We start from the raw sequence: 24802 nt of genomic DNA, 5'->3' as shown, positions 1-24802 counted from the left end.
GCTATGTTCAGAAAGGGTCTCTCTGAAGCCCTTAAGGATGTCATGGTGGGATTTCCTATGCCTGCTGGTTTGAATGAGTCTATGTCTTTGGCCATTCAGATTGGTCGACGCTTGCGTGAGCGTAAATCTGTGCACCATTTGGCGGTATTACCTGAGCTTAAACCTGAGCCTATGCAGTGCGATAGGACTTTGACCAGAGTTGAACGGCAAGATCACAGACGTCTGAATGGGCTGTGTTTCTACTGTGGTGATTCCACTCATGCTATCTCTGATTGTCCTAAGCGGTTCGCTAGGTTTGCCACCATTGGTACAGTACAGTCAAAATTTCTTCTGTCCGTTACCTTGATCTGCTCTTTGTCATCGTATTCTGTCATGGCATTTGTGGATTCAGGCGCTGCCCTGAATTTGATGGACTTGGAGTATGCTAAGCGTTGTGGGTTTTTCTTGGAGCCCTTGCAGTGTCCTATTCCATTGAGAGGAATTAATGCTACGCCTTTGGCCAAGAATAAACATGGTGATGTTCCATTTCTGTCAATTTCGTCATCCACCCCTTCTGAGGTTCCAGAGTTCTTGTCTGATTACTGGGATGTATTTGATGAGCCCAAGTCCGATGCCCTACCTCCGCATAGGGATTGTGATTGTGCTATCAATTTGATTCCTGGTAGTAAGTTCCCAAAAGGCCGATTGTTTAATTTATCTGTGCCTGAGCACGCCGCTATGCGCAGTTATGTGAAGGAGTCCCTGGAGAAGGGGCATATTCGCCCGTCATCGTCGCCATTAGGAGCAGGGTTCTTTTTTGTAGCCAAGAAGGATGGTTCGCTGAGACCTTGTATAGATTACCGCCTTCTAAATAAGATCACGGTTAAATTTCAGTACCCCTTGCCGTTGTTATCTGATTTGTTTGCTCGGATTAAGGGGGCTAGTTGGTTCACCAAGATAGATCTTCGTGGTGCGTATAATCTTGTGCGAATTAAGCGAGGCGATGAATGGAAAACTGCATTTAATACGCCCGAGGGTCATTTTGAGTATCTAGTAATGCCATTCGGACTTGCCAATGCTCCATCAGTGTTTCAGTCCTTTATGCATGACATCTTCCGAGAGTACCTGGATAAATTCCTGATTGTGTACTTGGATGACATTTTGATCTTCTCGGATGATTGGGAGTCTCATGTGAAGCAGGTCAGAACGGTTTTTCAGGTCCTGCGTGCTAATTCTTTGTTTGTGAAGGGATCAAAGTGTCTCTTTGGTGTGCAGAAGGTTTCATTTTTGGGGTTCATCTTTTCCCCTTCTACTGTCGAGATGGATCCTGTTAAGGTCCAAGCCATCCATGATTGGACTCAGCCGACATCCATTGTGGATTTTCCATTTAAGGAAACATTTAAGCAAACATTACAGGTACATAACATTACAGGTATATTTGACTTACAGCTTAAACCATTTCATCTTACCATGCCACACGTTCAATATCAGAAACAAAGTGGCAGCCAATTTATCCATCATTTGGGCAACTTCCACTGTAGCCCTCATAGGGTGAGCTTGGTAATCCTGCAATATGGTATTAATAGGTTCCTCAAGTTCGAAAGTGGGGGTCGCTCTTTTAACAGGATAAAATTATGCAGAACAACACACGCTTTCACAAACTCATCAATTGTCTCAATTTTAAGATTGATAGCTGTACCCAAAATGTGCCATTTAGCTGCCAGCAAACCAAAGGCACACTCCACAGTTCTTTGTGCCCTTGTCAGTCAGTAGTTGAAAATCCTTTTTGTGTGAATTAAGTCCTGACTCAAGTATGGTTTTATGAGGTTGGCATTTTTCAGCCAGAGTTCAATTACGGGTTGGGGGAGGAATTCTGCGCACAGAAAGACACACAATGCACGGCAGGTGTCTACAACACATCTTAAGGTCTCTCCGTTAGCCAGGAATCTGTGGAAAAGAAAAAGGGAATAAAAAAAAAAAGCCGGAAAAATATTTCTTTGTCAAAATTACATACCTTCCGGTCACCAACAGATGTTCCTCAGCAGGAATTGCTCTGTGTGTCCTGCCTGGTAATGGATCCTCGGGCATGTAACAGCAATTCTTGGAAGCTCTGTTGCGACATTCTCGTGTACTCAAAAAATTTTGTGCGCTTTCATGAAGCTCGGTGTACAATGAGTGGTAGGATCCACGGCTCTCTCAGACTTCAACAATGGGGTGTTGCCAATAGCGACGACGACGTCTTCTCCATCTTTCTCTTCTCCTTTCTTACTCACAAGCCATAACAAAAGCAAAGGCCAATTTCAATGAAAAATCCAGATTCAGATTGAAGCTCTCCACGCTTAGATCCATCTTGCAGCAGGATACAGCATCAAAAGATGAGGATTTCAACTGTGAAGTGTGTATATATAGAAATCCCATGAGACACGCCCATGGTGTGTGTGTCTTGTATCAAGGAAATTCTCCTGGAAAAGCATTGTCCTATTGAACGCATGCGCATAAACAACGCAAACGCATGCAAAAACACATACAAACACATGCACACGCAGTGCTTTTTTGCTGTCATGCATATGATCATGCGGATAAAAAATTCTGCGCAAACATGAGTTTACATGCGTTTGTGCATGCAGATGATACACTGTGCACAGAAACGCTAATGTGAACCTAGCCTTACTGATTATGGTGTATAAAAAATAAGGTTATGCGTTCAATTATAATTAGTATTAAACAGTCCTTCACATTATGCTGTTCATATTTTGAAATCATTAACTAAGACAACACCTAACAATTGATCAACAATACCTCACCATTGTGAGGCTTCAAGAGAGATGTTCTCAGACAGAAGTGACCACTGACCTTAGAGTGTCATCAGCAGGTTGCAACAGAAATACAGAGGGACGTTAATAGACACAGAAAGGCACTGAATTGGACGTGCTTTGGCCACATCTCACACTTATGACCGCTTCATTGTGAACAATGACCTTCGGAACCGGATGATGAGCTCCACACAACTCCAGACATATTTAAAGGATGTGAGAGGCACCCCAGTGTCACATCAGACCATTCAAAACCATTTACATCAATGTGGTCTGCGTGCTAGATGACATACAAGGGTACCTGAACACACCACTATGGCCAAGGAGCATCTACGCTGGATGAGAGACCAGTGGGCCTCAGTGCTGTTCACTGATGAAAGTCTATTCATGCTGAGCAAGAATTATGACCATCAATGATGTTGGAGACATCAAGGAGAGCACTATGCAACAGCAACTCTTGTCATCAGATGAGTCTTTGGTTTTGGTGGTGTTACAGTGTGGGCAGGTTTGTCTAGTCAATGCAGAACTGTCCTAAACTTTGTGAATGGTACAGTGACAAGCCTCTACTACTTTAATAACATAATTAATCCACTTATTGCACTTCTGCATGAAAAAAAAACAGGTCTAATTTCATCTTCATTGACAACAATGCTTCAGCTCATCAAGGTTGCATCATTAGGGAACAGCTGCCGGAGACTGGGGTACCTCAAATGAAGTGGAATGTGCTTTCTCCAGAACGGAATCCAATTTAAAAAAAATCTACGGGATCAGCTGAGTTGCTGTATAAAGGCTCATAATGCTGTACCTCAGAACCTCTAGGACCTGAGGGACGCCCTTCAAGAAGAGTGGGGTTCGATGCCTCAACAGACAATAACTCTACTTGTGAACAGCATGAGATTTCATTGTCAAGCTGTAATTGATGCTCAAGGCCAAATTACAAGTTATTGAGAGAGTGACATTTTTAGGGGGGCGTATACCCACCACCAAGGCTGTGGAGTCGGAGTCGGAATCATGGAGTCAGAGACGGTGTCCATTTTTGTGGAGTCGGTTTAAAATGAACTGACTCAGACTCCTAAAATACATAATAAATTGGGTACAGTATTTAAATGGAGTATGTGCTAAATATTTTTTTCATAAGAATTTGTGAAAGTTATGAAATGTCCTATAAATGTCTGTTCTATTCCTGATCTAAGGATCTCAGCTTTAAGTTGAGATGAATCTTTGCTGCACTTTATGTACCTGCTCAGTAGTAAAGCTTCTCTGCAGATCACAGCAAAAAGGCACTGATGAGGAATGCCTGCAGCCCTGTATTCATCTCAAGAACTGCTAGGGGGATATACAGGATTAAGACAAGTACTTCTTAAAGCATATATAAACTTTTAATAAACTGTGCATAAATCAAAAATCCAGTGTATGGTTGATATGTATGCTTCACATCTTTATTTGCTTTTCCTCTGAGCTCTTGTTTGGAGAGGTTAGTTGATCTGATGCTCTTCATGTTATTAGCTCTGCTAGCAGTTTCAGTTTCTTTCTGGGGTATGATTCAGCACAACCTTGCTCCCTCCCTCATCCGCACTTCATAGACTGTGAAGCATCATGATGTGAAAAATTTCCTGCGCTGTACCCTGAGAAACGCCTGAGAGACTGAGAGATCAGAGTAAAGCTATCTAATAACATACATTACAAACTTTTAATATGTCATCATCTGTAGTTTTATTTATATCTAAAATTAAACATGATTCCCTTATTTTTATAAGACTAAATTATTTTGAGAGCAACTTTGTATGATTAAAAAATACCCAAGAGGCTTCCTATGAAGTCAGCTTTGTTTGAGCATTTCACATTAACTAAAGATAAAAAATATTTTGTGTATCAGTGTATGAGAGATTAAAACAAATGCTGTGAACTAAAAATCAGTGCATACTCCAGACAGTGATAAAAATGCTTCTACGAGAGCTTCCAATCTAAAAATACATTTACAAAGCCTACACCCAGAAGTTTTCAAAAGCTGTGACTGAGAAATATCACAGCGTCACCGATAAACTAGTGCCCAGAACTTCCCACCATGCAAAGGAGAAGGAAAAAGAGCGTCTCCAACCTCAGTTACAAGATATTGTGTGACAAAGATTCTGTGACAATGGCATCAGATATGTTTAAAAGACAGCGCACAGAGCTTGTCATGAAATACAGTGTACCATTATCATTATTTGCACGACCAGCTTTTACAGCTCTTAATGGAGAAATTGCCTGCAAACTTGGTGATTCTCTTGAAAGAGAAGTATTAGAAAATTACAGGAAAAAAGGGAGAAAAATGATCCATTGGCTAATTATTAAAAACAAAATGTCCAGACAATTTAATAAATAGTGCCCATCTGACTTGTTTCTGGCCGTAGCCCTTGGTCATAACTGATTTAAAGGGAACCTGTCACCCCATTTTTTGAGATTGAGCTATAAATACTGTTAAATAGGGCCTGCGCTGTGTGTTACTATAGTGTATGTAGTGTACCCTGATTCCTCATGTATGCTGAGAAATACATTACCAAAGTCGCCGTTTTCGCCTGTCAATCAGGCTGGTCTGGTCAGGTGGGCGTGTTCACAGCGCTCTTTTCTTCCCCAGCTTTCCGTTGGTGGCGTAGTGGTGTGCGCATGTCCAGAGTTCCGACTTCCCTGCGCCCACGTGAAGACACAGCGCGCGATCTGCGCTGTAATCCCTTGCATCGGTGGGGGCGGCCATCTTCCTGTGGCCGCGCGTGCGCAGATGGAGTACTCTGCTGCACGGGGCTTCAGGAAAATGGCCGCGGGCAGCCGCGCGTGCGCATTAGAGATCGCGGCGGCCATTTTCCCAAAGCCGAGTTTGCATCTCGGCTTTGGGAAAATGGCCGCCGCGATCTCTAATGCGCACGCGCGGCTGCCCGCGGCCATTTTCCTGAAGCCCCGTGCAGCAGAGCACTCCATCTGCGCACGCGCGGCCACAGGAAGATGGCCGCCCCCACCGATGCAAGGGATTACAGCGCAGATCGCGCGCTGTGTCTTCACGTGGGCGCAGGGAAGTCGGAACTCTGGACATGCGCACACCACTACGCCACCAACGGAAAGCTGGGGAAGAAAAGAGCGCTGTGAACACGCCCACCTGACCAGACCAGCCTGATTGACAGGCGAAAACGGCGACTTTGGTAATGTATTTCTCAGCATACATGGGGAATCGGGGTACACTACATACACTATAGTAACGCACAGCGCAGGCCCTATTTAACAGTATTTATAGCTCAATCTCAAAAAACGGGGTGACAGGTTCCCTTTAAAGACTGATGGCACCATTTTACTACAGTAAATGTACCACTTAAAAATGAGCCATGTATGAGGGAGTCGGAGTCAGGGATTTGAGGAGTCAGTCGGAGGTTTGGCTTAATGACTCCATGGCTATGCCCACCACTGTTGTTGGCTTTTGTTTCAATAAGTTGTTTGAGATGATGAAATCACCATTGCATGCGTGTACTTAACCCCTTCATGACCGACGCTTTTTTTGCTTTTGCATTTTTCGCATTCTCGGGTTGGATGAGGGCTTATTTTTGGGGGCTAAGCTGACGTTTTTAATGATACCATTTTTGTGCAGATACGATCTTTTGATTGCCCGTTATTGCAATTTAATGCAATGTAGCGGCGACCAAAAAACGTAATTCTGGCGTTTTGATTTTTTTTTCTCGCTACGCCGTTTAGCGATCAGGTTAATCCTTTTTTTTATTGAAAGATCGGGAGAGTCTGAACGCGGCGATACCAAATATGTGTATGTTTGATTTTATTTTTATTGTTTTACTTTGAATGGGGCAAAAGGGGGGTGATTTGAACTTTTATGCTTTTTTATTTTTTTCATATTTTTAATCATATTTTTTTAAACTTTTGGCATGCTTCAATAGTCTTCATGGGAGGCTAGAAGCTGCTATAACTTGATCTGGTCTGCTACATAGACGCGATGCTCAGATCGCCCCTATGTAGCAGAATTACTGCATTGCTATGAGCGCCGAACACAGGGTGGTGCTCATAGCAATCCGGCATCAACAACCATAGAGGTCTCAAGGATCACGTGACGGGGGTCAGCGGTGCGCGTATTTCCGGCCCGATGGCCGGAAGTGTGCGTTAAATGCCGCTGTCATTTTGACAGCGGCATTTAACTAGCTCCGATTCTGCCCGCGCCTATTGCGGGCACATGTCAACTGTTGAAAACAGCTGACATGTCACAGCTTTGAGGTGGGCTCACCGTAGGAGTCCACCTCAAAGCGGGGCTTCTGAAGTCGGACGTACTATCCTGTCCGACGTCAGAAAGGGGTTAAATACGCTACGTTCATGATAATATATGACTGTGGTGTGAACTTTTTAAGTTTTCTATAAATTTCGCCCAAAAGCCAAATATCCCTATCTTTTTGTGAGTTATGTATATAGACTGTAGGTAGTGTTCACACAGGCAATGCAGTTTTGGTCCAAATGTGCGCTTTTTATTGTTTTCCACAGGTTGTCAATCACAAAAAAACAAAATCATAAACATAAATCCCTTGCATTGTCCAAATTGCCTCTTCAGAGATGAAGAGGACTAGAACGCTATAGTGACATCTATTGGGAGCAGCAATTCTAAAAGTCACTATCAACCTCTTAATGAGCCTTGCTATATGACAGGATAAAAGCCAAACCAAAATCTCAATTTGCAAATACGGTGTTTCGGGGTATTGCCTCTCATCAGTACAAAGGTATAGGATCCTAGCCTTGTCCAAGTGCTATCTAAACAGAAGAGACCCTGGCTACTCATACATGGCTGAGATAGCCCCAAACAAAACAGCTATCATCCATAGCAAACAGTTATACTTGTGGTTTGGAGCGCACAGCCTGTGCAGTCTCTTCTCAGAGAGATAATCTGGCCTGTCTCTCTCTTTAGCACCAACACAAATCCACTCTGGTCAGCTTCCCTGAACTGACTGACTGAGGAGAACAGCTAGCCAGGATATATGCAGGGCCAGCCAGGTGATCTAATCAGAACCTTCAGAGCTAGGATTTAACCCTAGCCTACCGGGCTACAATATATATACAGTGGGTGAAACGAGTATTGAACATCAGCAATCAACCCCTTAACGCTCAATCACGGATATATCAGTCATAGGGCGTCTCCCCCTCTTTGGTGTGGGCTCCGGCGCTGAGCCCACAACTTTTCCAGAACATGATAATGGGAATGGCATACTGTGGGTGCAGCACCAGCTGAGCCATTTTGAATCCTTCATTGTGGGTTAATACAACACAACCAGGTGAGTAGTTCCCTCTTTCACCTAACATTATTTTCCTCCCTCGGATAAGACACTATTGCGCTTGGTGTCCCCTCCTATTTCCAGAGTGTTTATGTGGAAGAATGAGCGAAAATCACACCTAAGCAGTGCATGCGCCACCATCAATTTAACACATTATTTAATTTATGGATATATATGGTTTCAATTTTTTTGCCTGTGTGGACTGGATGGGTTGTTACCGACATCTGGTGAGAATTTCATGTCAACAGCACCTTTAGAAATATATTTACTTAGAAAAATGGTGACGTGTTCAATACTTATTTCACCTACTGTATATACAGTTTGGTCCAAAAATATTTGGACATTGATCGAATCTTTGTGATACCACTATTTTTTGTTTAAAATAAAAGATCTAATTGAAGTGTTAACTTTCAGGTTTAGTCAAAGGGTTGAACAAAAATATTCTGTGAAATGTTTATGAATTGCAACCATTTTTCAACAAAGCTTTCTCATTTCATGGGCTCAAAAGTAATTGGACAAATTAATTTTACCATAAATAAAACAAGGAGTCCTGGAGGTGTTGATATGGCCCAACGGAGCCCTGATCAACATCATTGAGTCTGTGTGAGATTACTTGAAGAGATAAAAGCCTTTTCTCCGGCCTACATCTACAGAAGATTGGTTGTTTAGTTCTCCACGATGTTTGGAACAACCTCCCTAGTACCACCTATTGGATGTAGCAATCCTAAAAGTAAATCTCAACCTTTTAATGAATGTATGACTTAGGATGTGAAGCCAAACCAGACACGCTATGCGCAGACACAGGAGTTAGGGCTTTTGACCCTCAACAGTGCAAAGCAGTAGATTTAATTTGGCTGGGTGAGACTAATCTGAGAGAATCAAAGGGGTAAAATTTCTCCTTATTGAGAGTTCCAAGCAGCAGTAAGGAGAATCAGCCATGCAATGCTCCCCTGCTACCGTAATTTAAACGTGTAAATAACGGCTTCAGAGAGGAAGAGGACTGGTGGAAGGGGTCACGTTGCAAGGCTCGTTAAAAGGTCAATATTGAGTTTTAAAATGGCTACATCCAATAGGTGGTGCTAGATTACAAGTTCTTCCTTTCTGTAGAGGCTATTTGCCTATCTAAATTGCTGGAGGAGCATTGCATGGTCTAGAAGTCTCCTTGCGTCAGCATGAAAATCATAACGTACATGTCTAAAACTGAACATGACAATTTGTGGCTAAATGTGCTGAAATTTAGAAAATTTTCTATCAAAATCAGCCACAAAATGTGTTTAAATGTATTCTAATATCAATATATAAAAAGGTAATGTAAATTACTAAGACTGCTGAAGCATGTCATATTATACTACACAATCATACTTACAGTTGTTACAATAGCAAGTAACATGTGAATTACAAGAAGATATTTCCCCATTGCTGAGAGATCTCGGAGGAGTCGGCTCTTCTTAAATTATCTGCAACATCAAAAGATGAAAGTTTGAATTAAAAAAATGTATAAAAAATTGCTTAAATGAGTATTCATTAATATAGAGAGATGCTCCTGCGAAAACAAGTCATCACCTAGCCATAGGATGAGTGATGACCTTTGGATCATGGGATCTGACTGCTGGACCCTCAAGGATCAGCAGAACAGGGTCTGTTAATCTCCATTAAGAATTAAGCAACGGTGCCCGGCAGCCCCATAGATAATGAATGGAGCGGCGGTCAGCTTGCGCTTGACGCTTCTTTCTAACACAGGTAAAAGTTGCCTGGTCTAACGATCGATGGGGATGCCAGTGGTTGGAAGCCCACCGATCAATAAGTTGTGGATAGGTGACAACTTGTTTTCACTAAAGAACACCTTTAATGAAAATGACAATTATGTCTCACAAAATAGTTCAATGCAATGTTAACCCTTCGCATACGTATTGTGAGGCTAATGGTATGATCCCTGTGCCAGAGGCCCAGTAACTTTCATGTTGACCTTGATCACAACACACAGCACCATCTGCAGGATCAGACTGTCACACTAACAACCAAATCTCTCACCATGATAGGGAACTGAAATAATCAGCTGTTGCAATGCTATGCACATATGATCATGGCCGAAAGTGTTGGCACCCTTGAATTGTTCCAGAAAATTAAGTATTTCTCCTAGAAAATTATAGCAATTACATATATTTTGTTATACACAGGCTTATTTCCTTAGTATGTATTGGAATTTGGAACAACACAAAAAAAAGAGAAAAAAGGCAAACAAATTTCTCACAAAATCCCCAAAATGGACCAGACAAAATTGTTGACACCTTTCCAAATTAGCAACTTTTTTTTTTTTAAGAAGCATGTGATGCTTGTTCAAACTCACCTGTGGCAAGTAACAGGTTTGGGCAATATGAAAATCACACCTGAAACCAGATAAAAAGGGGAGAAGTAGACTCAGTATTTGCATTGTCTGTGTGTCACACTAACCATAGAAAAAGGAGAAGAGAACTGTCTGAGGTCTTAAAGGGACTGTCACCTGAATTTGGAGGGAACAATCTTCAGCCATAGGGGCGGGGTTTTCGGGTGTGTGATTCACCCTTTCCTTACCCGCTGGCTGCATGCTGGCTGCAATATTGGATTGAAGTTCATTCTCTGTCCTCCATAATACATGCCTGCACGAGGCAATCTTTCCTTGCGCAGGCGTGTACTACGGAGGACATAGAATGAACTTCAATCCAATACTGCGGCCAGCATGCAGCCAGCGGGTAAGGAAAGGGTGAATCAAACACCCGAAAACTCCGCCCATATGACCGAAAACCGGTCCCGCCAAATTCAGGTGACAGGTTCCCTTTAACCAAAATAGAATGAGGCATACAGGGAAAAGAACACAGTACCTAAAGTGAAATATGGTGGAGGTTAAAATATGTTTTGGAGTTGTATTACTGCCTCTGACACAGGCAGATGTTGGGTTGCAATTTAGTGGCCAGCGTTAGAAAGCTGGGATTGCATCCTTCAAGAAGCTCATAGAAATGGATTGAAGCAAAGCGCTGTTGAGTTCGGAAGTGGCCAGAAATGAGTCCGGATCTAAACCCATTGAACACCTGTGGAGAGATCTTAAAACTGCTGTTTGGAGAAAGCACTTTCAAATATGAGAGACTTAGAGGAGTTTGCAAAAGGAGAGTGGTCCAAAATTCCAGTTAAGAGGTGTCAGAAGCTTATTGATGGTTATAGGAAGTGATTGGAGTTATTTATTCCAAAGGATCTGCAACCAAATATTAAGCTGAAGGTGCCAACAATCTAGTCTGACCCATTTTTCGGGTTTTGTGTGAATTTAAGTCCAATTTGAATTTTTTTCCTCTATTTTTCCGTGTTGGTCCAATACACACAAAAATAGTAAACACGTTTATAACAAAACATGTGTAGCGGCAATGATTTTCTGGAAGAAGTACCGATGCATTTTCTGGAACAGTTTCACAGGTGCCAACACTTTTTGCCATGCCTGTATCTACATAAGTCAGAAAATATTTCCATTTCTGGCATAAATAAACATAAATTATAGAATTCGAAAAGGTGTCATTTTTTATGCACATGAAGCCAGGCATAACACAATAGGGTCCCATGTAAGATAATTATAAAAACTGCAGAAATAGGATAACAAATAGACCTTTGTATCTCTGTCTGCTGTAGTACATAAAACTTTTTTTCACTTTTTGACTCCTGCATTGTTCAATCACTCACAGAATACTCAAATCTGCCAAAAATAATGGGCACACTATCACATTTGCTGCCTAGAAAACTAGAGAATGGAGGAGAGAGAAACTGTAGGTATACAAAAGCAGAAAGGCATAAGAAGAAACTGCTGATGCTTATAGTGCAGGGGGAAACTGATGAAAATGCAAGATATAACTTATATAATGGCCATACAGTGGCATTTTTGGGGCCAAAAAAACAAAACAAAGGGAATGTGTTACATTTAACTTTAGGCCTTTAAGAGATCATTTCATCTTCTACTTTATTAACTGTTCAAAATAATAGTATATTTGACCAGGGGTGCCCAAATTTTTACATGCCACTGTATAATGCTATTCCTCATTACAATCCGTTAAATGGATTATCTGGGCTATTTATTCTTATGGGCCTAAGAATTTACAGACAGGTAGTTGCTAACTACATGCCTGTTCTGTCTAGCATCATCACTTAGCGATCACAGAAGCTCCGGTCAGCGATTCTGCTGCTTCACATCAACAGAGCAGCTCTTCCTCTTCCAGTCTGTTCTGTTTACGGGGCGTTACTGCCAATGTCATGCTGATTGTCAGCCGGCTTCACAGTTAGGCAGAGGGAAGCTAGCTGTCAATCAGTATGACGTCGACAGTCCCGTCAACAGAGCAGAGTGGAAGAGAAGATGCTGTTCTGTCGATGTAACAACATCAAAAGCAGCAGAATCGCCAGCAGGAGCAGTCCGTGTCCACTCTGAACATGTAGAGATCAGCAGCGAGCAGAACAGGCAGGTAGTTAGTTAGCAACTACCTGCCTGTAAGTTCTTAGCCCCATAAAGAAAAAATATAAAATAGTCCCAGAAAATCCCTCTAAAGCAGACCTGGGCAAAGTGTGGTCCGCGGGCCACATCCGGCCCTCTGGCTGTCTCAGTCCGGTCTGTGGACCGAGACAGCCGTGGGACTGAAAGCCTGAGGTCCGTCGGCTGCACCGTGCCCGCCCGCTCGCTGTCTCCCGCAGTCAGCATTGGTGGAGGAGGGGCCTCCGGCAACTTCCTCCACAAATCAGCGTGTGAAACAGCTGACGTGATGATGTCATGTCATCGCGTCACCTGTATACCGCCAGAGAGTCAGTGCATCGGAGACAGCAACAGAAGCAGGACACCTGGGAACAGGACCGAGGTGAGTATGTGGTGGGTTTTTTTCATGTGCATGAACATAGGGATTCTATGGGGTGAACATGGGGATTCTATGGGGGTGAACATTGGCATTCTACAGTGGTGAACATGGGGATACAATGGGGGTGAATATGGAGATTCTATGGAGTGAACATGGGGATTCTATGGGGGTGAACATGGGGATTCTATGGGGTGAACATGGGGATTCTATGGGGGTGAACATTGGCATTCTACAGTGGTGAACATGGGGATACAATGGGGGTGAATATGGGGATTCTATGGAGTGAACATGGGGATTCTATGGGGGTGAACATGGGGATTCTATGGGGTGAACATGGGGATTCTATGGGGGTGAACATTGGCATTCTACAGTGGTGAACATGGGGATACAATGGGGGTGAATATGGGGATTCTATGGAGTGAACATGGGGATTCTATGGGGGTGAACATGGGGATTCTATGGAGTGAACATGGGGATTCTATGGGGGTGAACATTGGCATTCTACGGTGGTGAACATGGGGATACAATGGGGGTGAATATGGGGATTCTATGGAGTGAACATGGGGATTCTATGGAGTAAACATGGGGATTCTATGGAGTAAACATGGGGATTCTATGGGGGTGAACATGGGGATTCTATGGAGTAAACATGGGGATTCTATGGAGTAAACATGGGGATTCTATGGGGGTGAACATGGGGATTCTATGGGGGTGAACATGGGGGTGAACATGGGGATTCTATGGGGGTGAACATGGGGATTCTATGGGGGTGAACATGGGGATTCTATGGGGGTGAACATGGGGGTGAACATGGGGATTCTATGGGGGTGAACATGGGGATTCTATGGGGGTGAACATGGGGATTCTATGGGGGTGAACATGGGGATTCTATGGGGGTGAACATGGGGATTCTATGGGGGTGAACATGGGGATTCTATGGGGGTGAACATTGGCATTCTACGGTGGTGAACATGGGGATACAATGGGGGTGAATATGGGGATTCTATGGAGTGAACATGGGGATTCTATGGAGTAAACATGGGGATTCTATGGGGGTGAACATGGGGATTCTATGGGGGTGAACATGGGGGTGAACATGGGGATTCTATGGAGTAAACATGGGGGTGAACATGGGGATTCTATGGGGGTGAACATGGGGATTCTATGGGGGTGAACATTGGCATTCTACGGTGGTGAACATGGGGATACAATGGGGGTGAATATGGGGATTCTATGGAGTGAACATGGGGATTCTATGGAGTAAACATGGGGATTCTATGGGGGTGAACATGGGGATTCTATGGGGGTGAACATGGGGGTGAACATGGGGATTCTATGGGGGTGAACATGGGGATTCTATGGGGGTGAACATGGGGATTCTATGGGGGTGAACATGGGGATTCTATGGGGGTGAACATGGGGATTCTATGGGGGTGAACATGGGGATTCTATGGGGGTGAACATGGGGATTCTATGGGGGTGAACATTGGCATTCTACGGTGGTGAACATGGGGATACAATGGGGGTGAATATGGGGATTCTATGGAGTGAACATGGGGATTCTATGGGGGTGAACATGGGGATTCTATGGGGGTGAACATGGGGGTGAACATGGGGATTCTATGGGGGTGAACATGGGGATTCTATGGGGGTGAACATGGGGATTCTATGGGGGTGAACATGGGGATTCTATGGGGGTGAACATGGGGATTCTATGGGGGTGAACATTGGCATTCTACGGTGGTGAACATGGGGATACAATGGGGGTGAATATGGGGATTCTATGGAGTGAACATGGGGATTCTATGGAGTAAACATGGGGATTCTATGGGGGTGAACATGGGGATTCTATGGGGGTGAACATGGGGGTGAACATGGGGATTCTATGGGGGTGAACATGGGGATTCTATGGGGGTGAACATGGGGATTCTATGGGGGTGAACATGGGGATTCTATGGGGGTGAACATGGGGATTCTATGGGGGTGAACATGGGGATTCTATGGGGGTGAACATTGGCATTCTACGGTGGTGAACATGGGGATACAATGGGGGTGAATATGGGGATTCTATGGAGTGAACATGGGGATTCTATGGAGTAAACATGGGGATTCTATGGGGGTGAACATGGGGATTCTATGGGGGTGAACATGGGGGTGAACATGGGGATTCTATGGAGTAAACATGGGGGTGAACATGGGGATTCTATGGGGGTGAACATGGGGATTCTATGGGGGTGAACATTGGCATTCTACGGTGGTGAACATGGGGATACAATGGGGGTGAATATGGGGATTCTATGGAGTGAACATGGGGATTCTATGGAGTAAACATGGGGATTCTATGGGGGTGAACATGGGGATTCTATGGGGGTGAACATGGGGATTCTATGGGGGTGAACATGGGGATTCTATGGGGGTGAACATGGGGATTCTATGGGGGTGAACATGGGGATTCTATGGGGGTGAACATGGGGATTCTATGGGGGTGAACATGGGGATTCTATGGGGGTGAACATGGGGATTCTATGGGGGTGAACATGGGGATTCTATGGGGGTGAACATGGGGATTCTATGGGGGTGAACATGGGGATTCTATGGGGGTGAACATGGGGATTCTATGGGGGTGGACATGGGGATTCTATGGGGGTGAACATGGGGATTCTATGGGGGTGAACATGAGGATTCAATGAGGGTGAACATGGGGATTCTATGGGGGTGAACATGGGGATTCTATGGGGCGAATATGGGGGTGAAAACATTCATGGTCTCTCATGTGGACCCTCAGGAAAATTAATTACCCACCCCTGCTCTAAAGGGAACCTGTCAGCAGCTATTTGCTACCTCATCTGAGACCAGCATAACATAGGCAAAGAAAAGCTGAATCCAATGATGTATCACTTAGCTTACTGGGTGTAGCTGTTCTGACAGAATCAGCGTTTTTAGATTTAACAGTGCAGAGGTAAGAAAACTAACCCCGCCCACACAAGGCTCTCTATAGAAAGTGAGCTGCTTATTACAGAAGGGGCGGAGTTGGACCAGGGCTCCTGTCACCAGCTAGTCACAGCAATGTTAATCACAAGGTGATTAAACCTCCAGTCTAAGTAAATAACACCACAGCGCCACTCATGTGGCACATTGTTCAGTGTTTTCACCCCTAAATCATAGTGTACTCAGCAAGTTTTTGCTATGTAATCTGACAGATTCCCTTTAAGCAGCTGATCGTACTATGATAAGAACAGGTTAAACTGAGATAGTTTAAAAATGGCTACAACGGCACAGAAAAAAAGAAAAGCACTCCGACCATTACAGGAAAGCAGATCTTTAACAGCACTATCTATATGATAGAAAGACGTTAAAAAAGTCATGCTTGGCAAAACCATAGAACAAAATGGATCTCGGTGCCAGTCATTTATGCACAATTTTGCACAGATACTTCTCCAGTACTCAAGTTGATGAAAACTTGCAAATGGCAATGTCTGCACAGCTTAGTTCAATGTGGCTGATGCAACTAGAACAGGTATGAGCAATTACACTTTCCCGGGGGGACACATGAATAACGTCTGAACAGGTGCTTACCTAGAGTTACCAACTCAAAAACAATCAAACAAATAAGGCAGCAGCACTCTGTAGCGCTATAGCATGCAAACATGAAATATAAAAATTGAATTACTGCACTAGAAATATGAAAAATTGAGAAAGCTTAGCGCATAAATTGGCCAATTCTCTACTCTAGGTAAGCACCTTTTCAGACGTTATTCATGTTTTGATGTGACGGTCAGTTTTTTATATTTGTATTAGTCTTATGACTGAGCACTCCGCCCCTTGGTCTCAGCCATTTTTAACTGCAGCAGGACCCTACCCCTCCATACAGATATAGATTTTAGTCTGAAGAGGATTCACATTAGGTTCCCAGAGAGATGTAGACTGTCTAAGAGAGGATTAGCAATAGGCCCCGACAACGAGAAACGCCTTAACGTGGCTGCCAGGTACACATGAATTGGCCAATTTATGCGCTACACTTTCTCAATCTTTCATATTTCTAGTGCAGTTAAGCAATTCAGTTTTCATATTTCATGTTTGCAAGCTGTGACACTACAGGGTGCTGCCTTATTTGTTTGACATGAGAAACCGTGACTGTTGTGGAGGGCCGAACCAATAGGGTCAAATAAATTATGCTCAGTATTCATATTAAAATATTAATTACAATTATAAATTATTTTACATTTATATTATCACTTAATATTGAACAGAATTAAATATGCTGACATCCATATACAGCATGAGACCCCCACGCAACCCCTTATATACAGCATGAGTCCAAACACAGCCTCCCTATATACAGCATGAGCCCCTACAAAGCCTGTATACATAGTATGAGCCCCCACACAGCCTCCATAAAAACAGCATGAGCTCCCACACAGTCTGCCTATATACAGCATGAGCCCCCACAAAGCCTCAATCATACAGTATGAGCCCTGACAAAGCCTCCCTATATCCAGCATAAGCCCCCTCCCATAGCCCCCTGTGTACTTTGAGCCCTCATATAGCTTCATATACACAGTATGATCCCCTACATACTTAGACATTTCCTTATTTTTGAAAGAAAAGCACAGTTTTTTCCAATGAAGCTAACATTAAATGATTCAGAAATACACTCTAAACATTGTTAATGTGGTAAATGACTATTCTACCTGCAAACGTCTGGTTTGTAAGGCAATATCTTCATAGGTGTATAGAGGCCCATTTCCAACAACCATCACTCCAGTGTTCTTATGGTACTTTGTGTTTGCTGTATAAGGCCTCTTTCACACTACCGTTTTTACAATCTGCACAGGATCCGTCAAAATGTTGAAATGACGGATCCTGTGCAGATTGTAAAAAACGGGTGCACTCGGCCAGTTTCTCTGACGGACCCGTCAAGGCTATGTGCACCTGTTGTGTAAGCGTCTTCGCAGCGGTTTTCTGCTGCTAAAACGCATACACGACAAAAACCAGGTTAAAAATAATAAAAAAAATCCCAATATTCTTACCTTCCGGCGTCCCGCGGAGAGTTACTGATGCTTGTGATGCTCCCGGCAGCTGGCGTTCCCAGTAATGCCTTGTGTGCAATGACCTCTGATGACGTAGCAGGCTCATGAGACCAAGACGTTATCGCGTCATTTCTCAATGCATCCATGGGAACGCTAGCTGCCGGGAGCATCAGTAACGCTGTGCGGGAAGCCGGAAGGTAAGAATATTGGGATTTTTTTTATTTTTTTTATTTCTAACATTATATCTTGTTACTATTGATGCTGCATAGGCAGCATCAATAGTAAAAAGAGAGAGAGCAAAAGCGAGAGAGAATTTGGTGCTTTGATGCTGGGAAAGTGGGAGATTTGTACTATGTAAAAGAGATATTGAACAAGGAATGCTATCACTCCATTTTGCACCGCCATGCCATACCCTGTGGACAGCGCTTGATTTCATCCTACAACAGGACAATGACCCAAAACACACCTCCAAATTATGCAAGAGCTATTTAGGGAAGAAGCAGGCATCTGGTATTCTATCTGGAATGGAGTGGCCAGCACAGTCACGAGATCTCAAGCCCATTGAGCTGTTAAGGGAGCAGCTTGACCATATGGCATGCAGAAAGTACCCATAAAGCCAAACCAACTTGTGGGAGGGGATTCTGGAAGAATGGGGTGAAATTTCTTCAGATTACCTCAGTAAGTTAACTGCTAGAATGCCAAAGGTCTGCAATGCTGTAATTGCTGCAAAGGGAGCATTCTTTGACGAAAGCAAAGTTTGAAGGAGAAATTATTTCAAATAAAAATAAAAATTTTTGAACCTTGTCAATGTCTGGACTAGATTTTAAATTCATTTGGCAACTCATTTGATTAATAAAAGTATACGTTTTCATGGAAAACACGAAATTGTCTGGGGGACCCTAAACTTTTGAACGGTAATGTAAATGTTTTTGCAATTTTCAGTGAGAAATAAGTATTTGATCCCTCAGGCAAACAAGTCTTAATACTTGGCGGCAAAACCATTGTTGGCAAGCACAGCAGTCAGACTTTTTTTTGTAGTTGATGATGAAGTTTGTGCATCTCAGAAGGAATTTTGGTCCACTCCTCTTTACAGATCATCTGTAAATCATTAAAATTTTGAAACTGTCACTTGGAGCTCCATAAGTTTTCTATGGGATTACGGTCTGGAGACTGGCTAGGCCACGCCATAACCTTAAGCCACTCCTTTCTTGCCTTGGCTGTATGTTTTGGGTCATTGTCTTGCTGGAAGACCCAGCCACGACCCATTTTTAATGTCCTGGTGTAGGGAAGGAGGTTGTCACTCAGGATTTTAAGGTACATGGCTGCATACATTCTTCCATTGATGCAGTGAAGTAGTCCGGTGCCCTTAGCAGAAAAACATCCCCAAAACAATGTTTCTACCTCCATGCTTGACAGAGGGGACGGTGTTCTTTGGGTTATAGGCAGCATTTCTCTTTTTCCAAACACGTCGAGTCGAGTTAATGCCAAAGACCTCAATTTTTGTCTCATATGACAGCACCTTCTCCCAATCACTCACAGAATCATCCAGGTGTTCAATGGCAAACTTCAGAAGGGCCTGCACATGTGCCCTCTTGAGCAGGGGAACCTAGCGGGCACTGCAGGATTTTAAACATTTTGCCACGATCCATGTTTGGATTTGTGGCATATCCGGTTTCCCTCAGATTTAAACCTTTTTTCCTTTTCTGGTCATTGGGGTTTAATGCAGTTTTCTCCCCCTGGTGGCCTCTGGTGTTATTGCATTGCATTGCTGCTGGGTCAGCTGATGTTTGTGACCACTCCCACCATCCTTTATAAGGTCACCTGGTGCTTCAGCTGACTGTTGGTTATACAGTTCCTTTCAGGAGACCAACCTCGCAGTAACAGTTTCCTGGTGTCAGCCAAGTCTGGTGTTTGGAGCTCAGTTGCTGTACTATCTTTGTTGTGGAGTCTGCAGTGGCGTGCACAAGCTAAGTTCTGAGTTTTGTTATTTTGTAGTTTGTGCATACACCTTTTGGTATCGTGTTCCCCTCACTCGTATATTGCTTATTCCTGTTTATTTACTTTGTGGTGCTGTTTTCTCTGTTCACCCCCTGGGGTGGGGGTTGGGGGTTTAGTACAGGGTTTAACAGGAGACAGGGACAGGTCGGTGACTTGGGCCTCCCTACCTTCAAGGGTACCCCCAAGTTAAGGAAAGACAGGGCTTCCCCTAGCCTGAGGAGCAGTTCAGGGGCCCAGATTCCTCATCTCCTGTTTTCCTATTTCTGCCTCATGACACATTTACAGCGTAATGTGTTACCAATGGTTTTCTTGGTGACTGTGGTCCCAGTTGCTTTGAGATCATTAACAAGTTACCCCTGTGTAGTTTTAGGCTAATCTCTCACCTTCCCCATATTCAAGGATACCCCACGAGGTGAGATTTTGCATGGTGCCCAAGATAGATGTCGATTGACAGTCATTTTGTATTTCTGTCATTTTCTTACTATTGCACCAATAGTTGTCTCCTTCTCACCCAGCGTCTTACTTATGGTTTTGTAGGCCATTCCAGCTTTGTGCAGGTCTATGAACTTGTCCCTGACATCCTTCTAAAGCTCTTTGGTCTTGCCCATGTTGTGGAGGTTAGAGTCTGACTGATTAATTGAGTCTGTGGACAGGAGTCTTTTATAAAAGGTGACTTTGTAAGAGAGCTGTCTTTAATGTAGGTAACGAGTTGATTAGGAGCGTGACTGGTCTGTAGCAGCCAGAACTCTTAATGGATGATAGGGGATCAAATGCTTATTTTTCACTGCAAAATGCAAATTTATATAATTTATACAATGTGATTTTCTGGATTTTATTTTTTATATTCTAATCTATCAATGTTAAAATTAACCTACCCTTAAAATAATAGCCTGTTTATGTCTTAGTGGGCAAACTTAAATCAGCAAGGGATCAAATACCGTAATTATTTCCCCCACTGTATATTTTTAGATTAAAGCTTAAAATCTTAAAAAGTTTGACCTTTGTATGCTCTAATATGTAGACCTTCAGAGAAAGTGTGACTTTTTGATTGTCTGACAGTAACATATTTCGGTGACTTATCACTTTGTGTGTTTGACGAGGGATGGCAGCGTGTTAAGAAATCGGGGTGTGCTGAATGAGTCAGGGTATGATTTATGCTCACTTTATAGCCTAAAATAGAGGTAGAGAGCTGGATTGAGTGACAGCGGATAAATTAACCTGTGCAGGCGAACGTCTCATGCTGAGAAGTGTGTATGTGACACTGACAGTGAGTATATTACACGCTGTTAGGATCCACCACGCCGCATAGGAAGTACGCCGACCATCATATTTGCTCTTGCGCAGTACCATCAGCGGGTCATCGCTGGACCCCCCGCTGCTGGGACTCCACCGCCGCAAGAACCCCTCCCCACCGCTGGGATCCAGGCCGCCACTGGGATCCAGGCTGTAGTCAGGCTGCACCTTCTCCAAGCTGGCTGTCAGCTTGACAGCCAGCTCAGGGAACGGCTGAACCCCACTACAGGGGGCAGCAAATGGATAGACACATAAAACAGCTGTGCCCAAGAGGAAATGCCCCGCCTGCTACACCCCTGCATTCTTTTTATACTAGTGCCCAGAACTGTACATAATATTCAAACTACTACAAAAATTTTACAAAAAGGTAAAAGTGTAAAAGTTTCCGAGAGAGGTTTATAAACGTGTGTAAGCGTTGATACAGACATAGCTGTCAATCACTGATTCGGACAGCCCAATGGACCCCGGAGCCAAGAATAAGCAGGGATTTAAATAATAAAAAAAAACAACAACAACAAGGTGCTGGCAGGTCAGACATGGTGTCCAACATGGCTGGTTCTTTTTAATGCAACAGTTTATTGTTTATATAATTCACATATCTTTTCCACTTATTTTGCATTTCTCTGCTGAAGAAGCTGTATACATTGTAGTTGGAGCACTAGAAAAAGTCATAAATTTCAAATTAGCTTTGAATATGTAAATCTAAAAAACTATTTTGCTAAAATATTTCTTGTCATTGGACAAACAGATGCAGAGAAAGGTCAGCCAAGTTTTTATTTTTAGTTAGGGAAAGTGCGCCACAGAAATAGCTCAATGGCAGCATGTGAAAGCAGTTCTCTGCTGTATTATTTGGTCACTTTGTGCCCCTGTTATTTGAACAATTTTTTGCTTTTTGTATGAAACTATTATTATCCACTGTATAATACTAATATTTAAGTATTCATTTAACAACTACTGCAGTGAGGTAATGAAGGTGTTTGTTACAGCCATCAATCAGATTATGGTTTTCATTTTACCACTGCTAGAAAAAAATTATATATATATATATATATATATATATATATATATATATATATATATACACACACACACATACATATACTGTATATATTATGGTTATTACAGGAAACTGATCCAATGTGTCACAAATGGGGCAATAACATGATGATGCTCTTATCTAGATATTGAATAATAAAATAAATATTAAATTCTAAAAAGCAGGAGAATACGTTTGGGGTAAATACAGTGCAGACAGGAGCTGCAGGGGAAAGGAGTTAGGCGAGTAGTACTTTTACATCAATTTGTGTGGGCACATCATTCTCTACGTGTGCTCTGTGAGGACATAATACTGTGTTAAGAGGCTGTGTGGGAACATCATATAGCATGAGTGCAATGTGGATGACTTAATACTGTGGGACAAATTTTGGTGCCATTTTTACCCATTTCCCAGTATGAAAATGTAAAATTTGGGGCTAAAACAAACTTTTGGTGGTAAAAATTGAATTATTTTTTCTTCACTGCCCAATGGTTTAAAATTCTGCAAAACACCTGTGGTATCAATATGAACCCTGCACCCCTAGATTAATTCATTGTAAGGTGTAGTTTGTAAAATGTGGTCACTTATGGGGGGTTCTGTTACCTCAGTGACTCTGTGATATGTCACCTTCAAACTAGTACAGCAAAATTTGAACTCCAATATGGCACTTCTTCCCTTCTGAGCTTTGCACTGCGCGTCAAAAGTAGTTTTGACCACATCTGGGGTATCTGTGTACTCAGCAGAAATTGCATAAGCGATTTTGGGGGCCATTTTCTCCTATTACACTTGTGAAAATGCAAACTTTGGGGCTAAAAAACATTTTTTGTGGGAAAAATTTTATTTTTATTTTCACGGTTCAACATTATAAACTTACGTGAAACATCTGAGGTTTCAAGGTTCTCACCACACATCTAGATAAGTTCCTTGAGGGGTCTAGTTTCCACGGTGTTGTCACTTGTGGGGTTTTCCACTGCTTAGGCACATCAGGGGCTCTCCAAACGTGACATGGCGTCTGCTAATTATTCCAGCAAATTTTGCATGAAAAAACTCAAATGGCACTCCTTCCTTTCCAAGGCCTGCTGTGCGCCTAAACAGTAGTTTTCCTCCACATATTGTGAATCGGCGTATTCAGGAGAAATTGCACAACAAATTGTATGGTGCAATTTCTTCTGTTACCATTATGAAAGTTAAAAAAAATTGGGTCTAAAGGAATTTTTTTGTGAAAAAAGTTCAATGTTTATTTTCTCCTCCCACATTCTATTAATTCCTGTGAAACACCTGAAGGGATAATAAACTTCCTGAATGCACTTTTGAGCACCTAGAGGGGTACAGTTTTTAGAATGGTGTCACTTTTGGGTATTTTCTGTAATATAGGCCCCTCAAAGTCAGTTCAAATGTGAGGTGGTTCCTAAAAAAAAAATGTTTTTTTAAATTGTTGGAAAAATTAGAAATCGCTGTTCAACTTTTAACCCTTGCAACTTCCTAACAAAAAAAATTGTTTAAAAAATTATGCTGATATAAAGTAGACATGTGGGAAATGTTATTTATTAATTATTTTGTGACACCACTCTCTGATTTAAGGGTACAAAAATTAAAAGTTTGAACATTGCTAAATTTTCGCCAAATTTACGATTTTTTTCACAAATAAAAGTAAGTCATATCAAAAAAATTTAACCACTATCATGAAGTACAATATGTCACAAAAAATCAATCTCAGAATCACTGGGATCCATAGAAGTGGTTAGAATTGTAGAAATTGGCGTGATCAGGAAGGTGAAAACAGGCTTCGGGGTGAAGGGGTTAAAGGACTATTTAGTAGTCATCTCATGGATTTTATCCTCCTTTATTTCTGAAATATGTACTTAGCCATACAAGGGTACTTTCACACTAGCGTCGGTATGGGATCGTCGCCATGCGTCGGCCCGACGTACCGACGCAAACTGCGAAAAAAATGAACAACGGGGGCAGCGGATGCAGTTTTACAACGCATCCACTGCCCCATTGTAAGGTCCGGGGAGAAGGGGCGGACTCGAAGCACAAAAAAAGTTACATGTAATGTTTTGTTTGTGCCGACGGTGCGCCAAAACACGATGCATCCGTCGCACAACTGATGCGACATGTGGCGATATGTCGCAATGCGTCGCTAATGAAAGTCTATGGAGAAAAAACGCATCCTGCGGGCAACTTTGCAGGATGCATTTTTACTCCAAAACGACGCATTGCGACACAAGTCAAAAAACGCTAGTGTGAAAGTAGCCTTACAGAGATAGTCCTTAATGATTGACTCACTGTGGAATATGGCCTCACAGTGCCTCTCCAGAAACGAAGTGTTTCTGGCATACTAGGCACCATAAGTTTTCTAAGTACCATCAGTCCTCAGTTTTGAGGAACATGACAGGCAGGCATATATACATAAAAATAGAAAAGGTACATGAAAAACTTATGTATCCCCCCCAAGAAGCAATAAACAGCACACATGAAAAGATCGTTGCGGTTTTGTGACCTTATT

At 42.7% G+C, this 24802-nt stretch overlaps 1 protein-coding gene across 2 annotated transcripts in view; it reads right to left on the bottom strand.

The window, feature by feature from the left end:
• The window catches only part of CALCRL (calcitonin receptor like receptor), a 163743-nt gene that overhangs the window by 91810 nt on the left and 47131 nt on the right, over positions 1-24802 (bottom strand). Inside the window, exons 2-3 of one of the 2 annotated variants that reach the window (XM_069733876.1) lie at positions 10428-10467; positions 9447-9537 (exon numbers count right to left, since the gene is read on the bottom strand). In XM_069733876.1, the coding sequence (XP_069589977.1) occupies positions 9447-9497 (51 nt within the window). In that variant the 5' untranslated portion in view covers positions 9498-9537; positions 10428-10467. The remainder of the gene's footprint in view (positions 1-9446; positions 9538-10427; positions 10468-24802) is intronic. The other variant, XM_069733875.1, reaches the window with a different exon arrangement.

The sequence above is a fragment of the Ranitomeya imitator genome, chromosome 7 (genome assembly GCF_032444005.1).
Source record: "Ranitomeya imitator isolate aRanImi1 chromosome 7, aRanImi1.pri, whole genome shotgun sequence".
Lineage (NCBI taxonomy): Eukaryota > Metazoa > Chordata > Amphibia > Anura > Dendrobatidae > Ranitomeya > Ranitomeya imitator.
The sequence above is the reverse complement of the archived record's forward strand: the minus strand, read 5'-3'. Positions and strand labels throughout refer to the sequence as shown.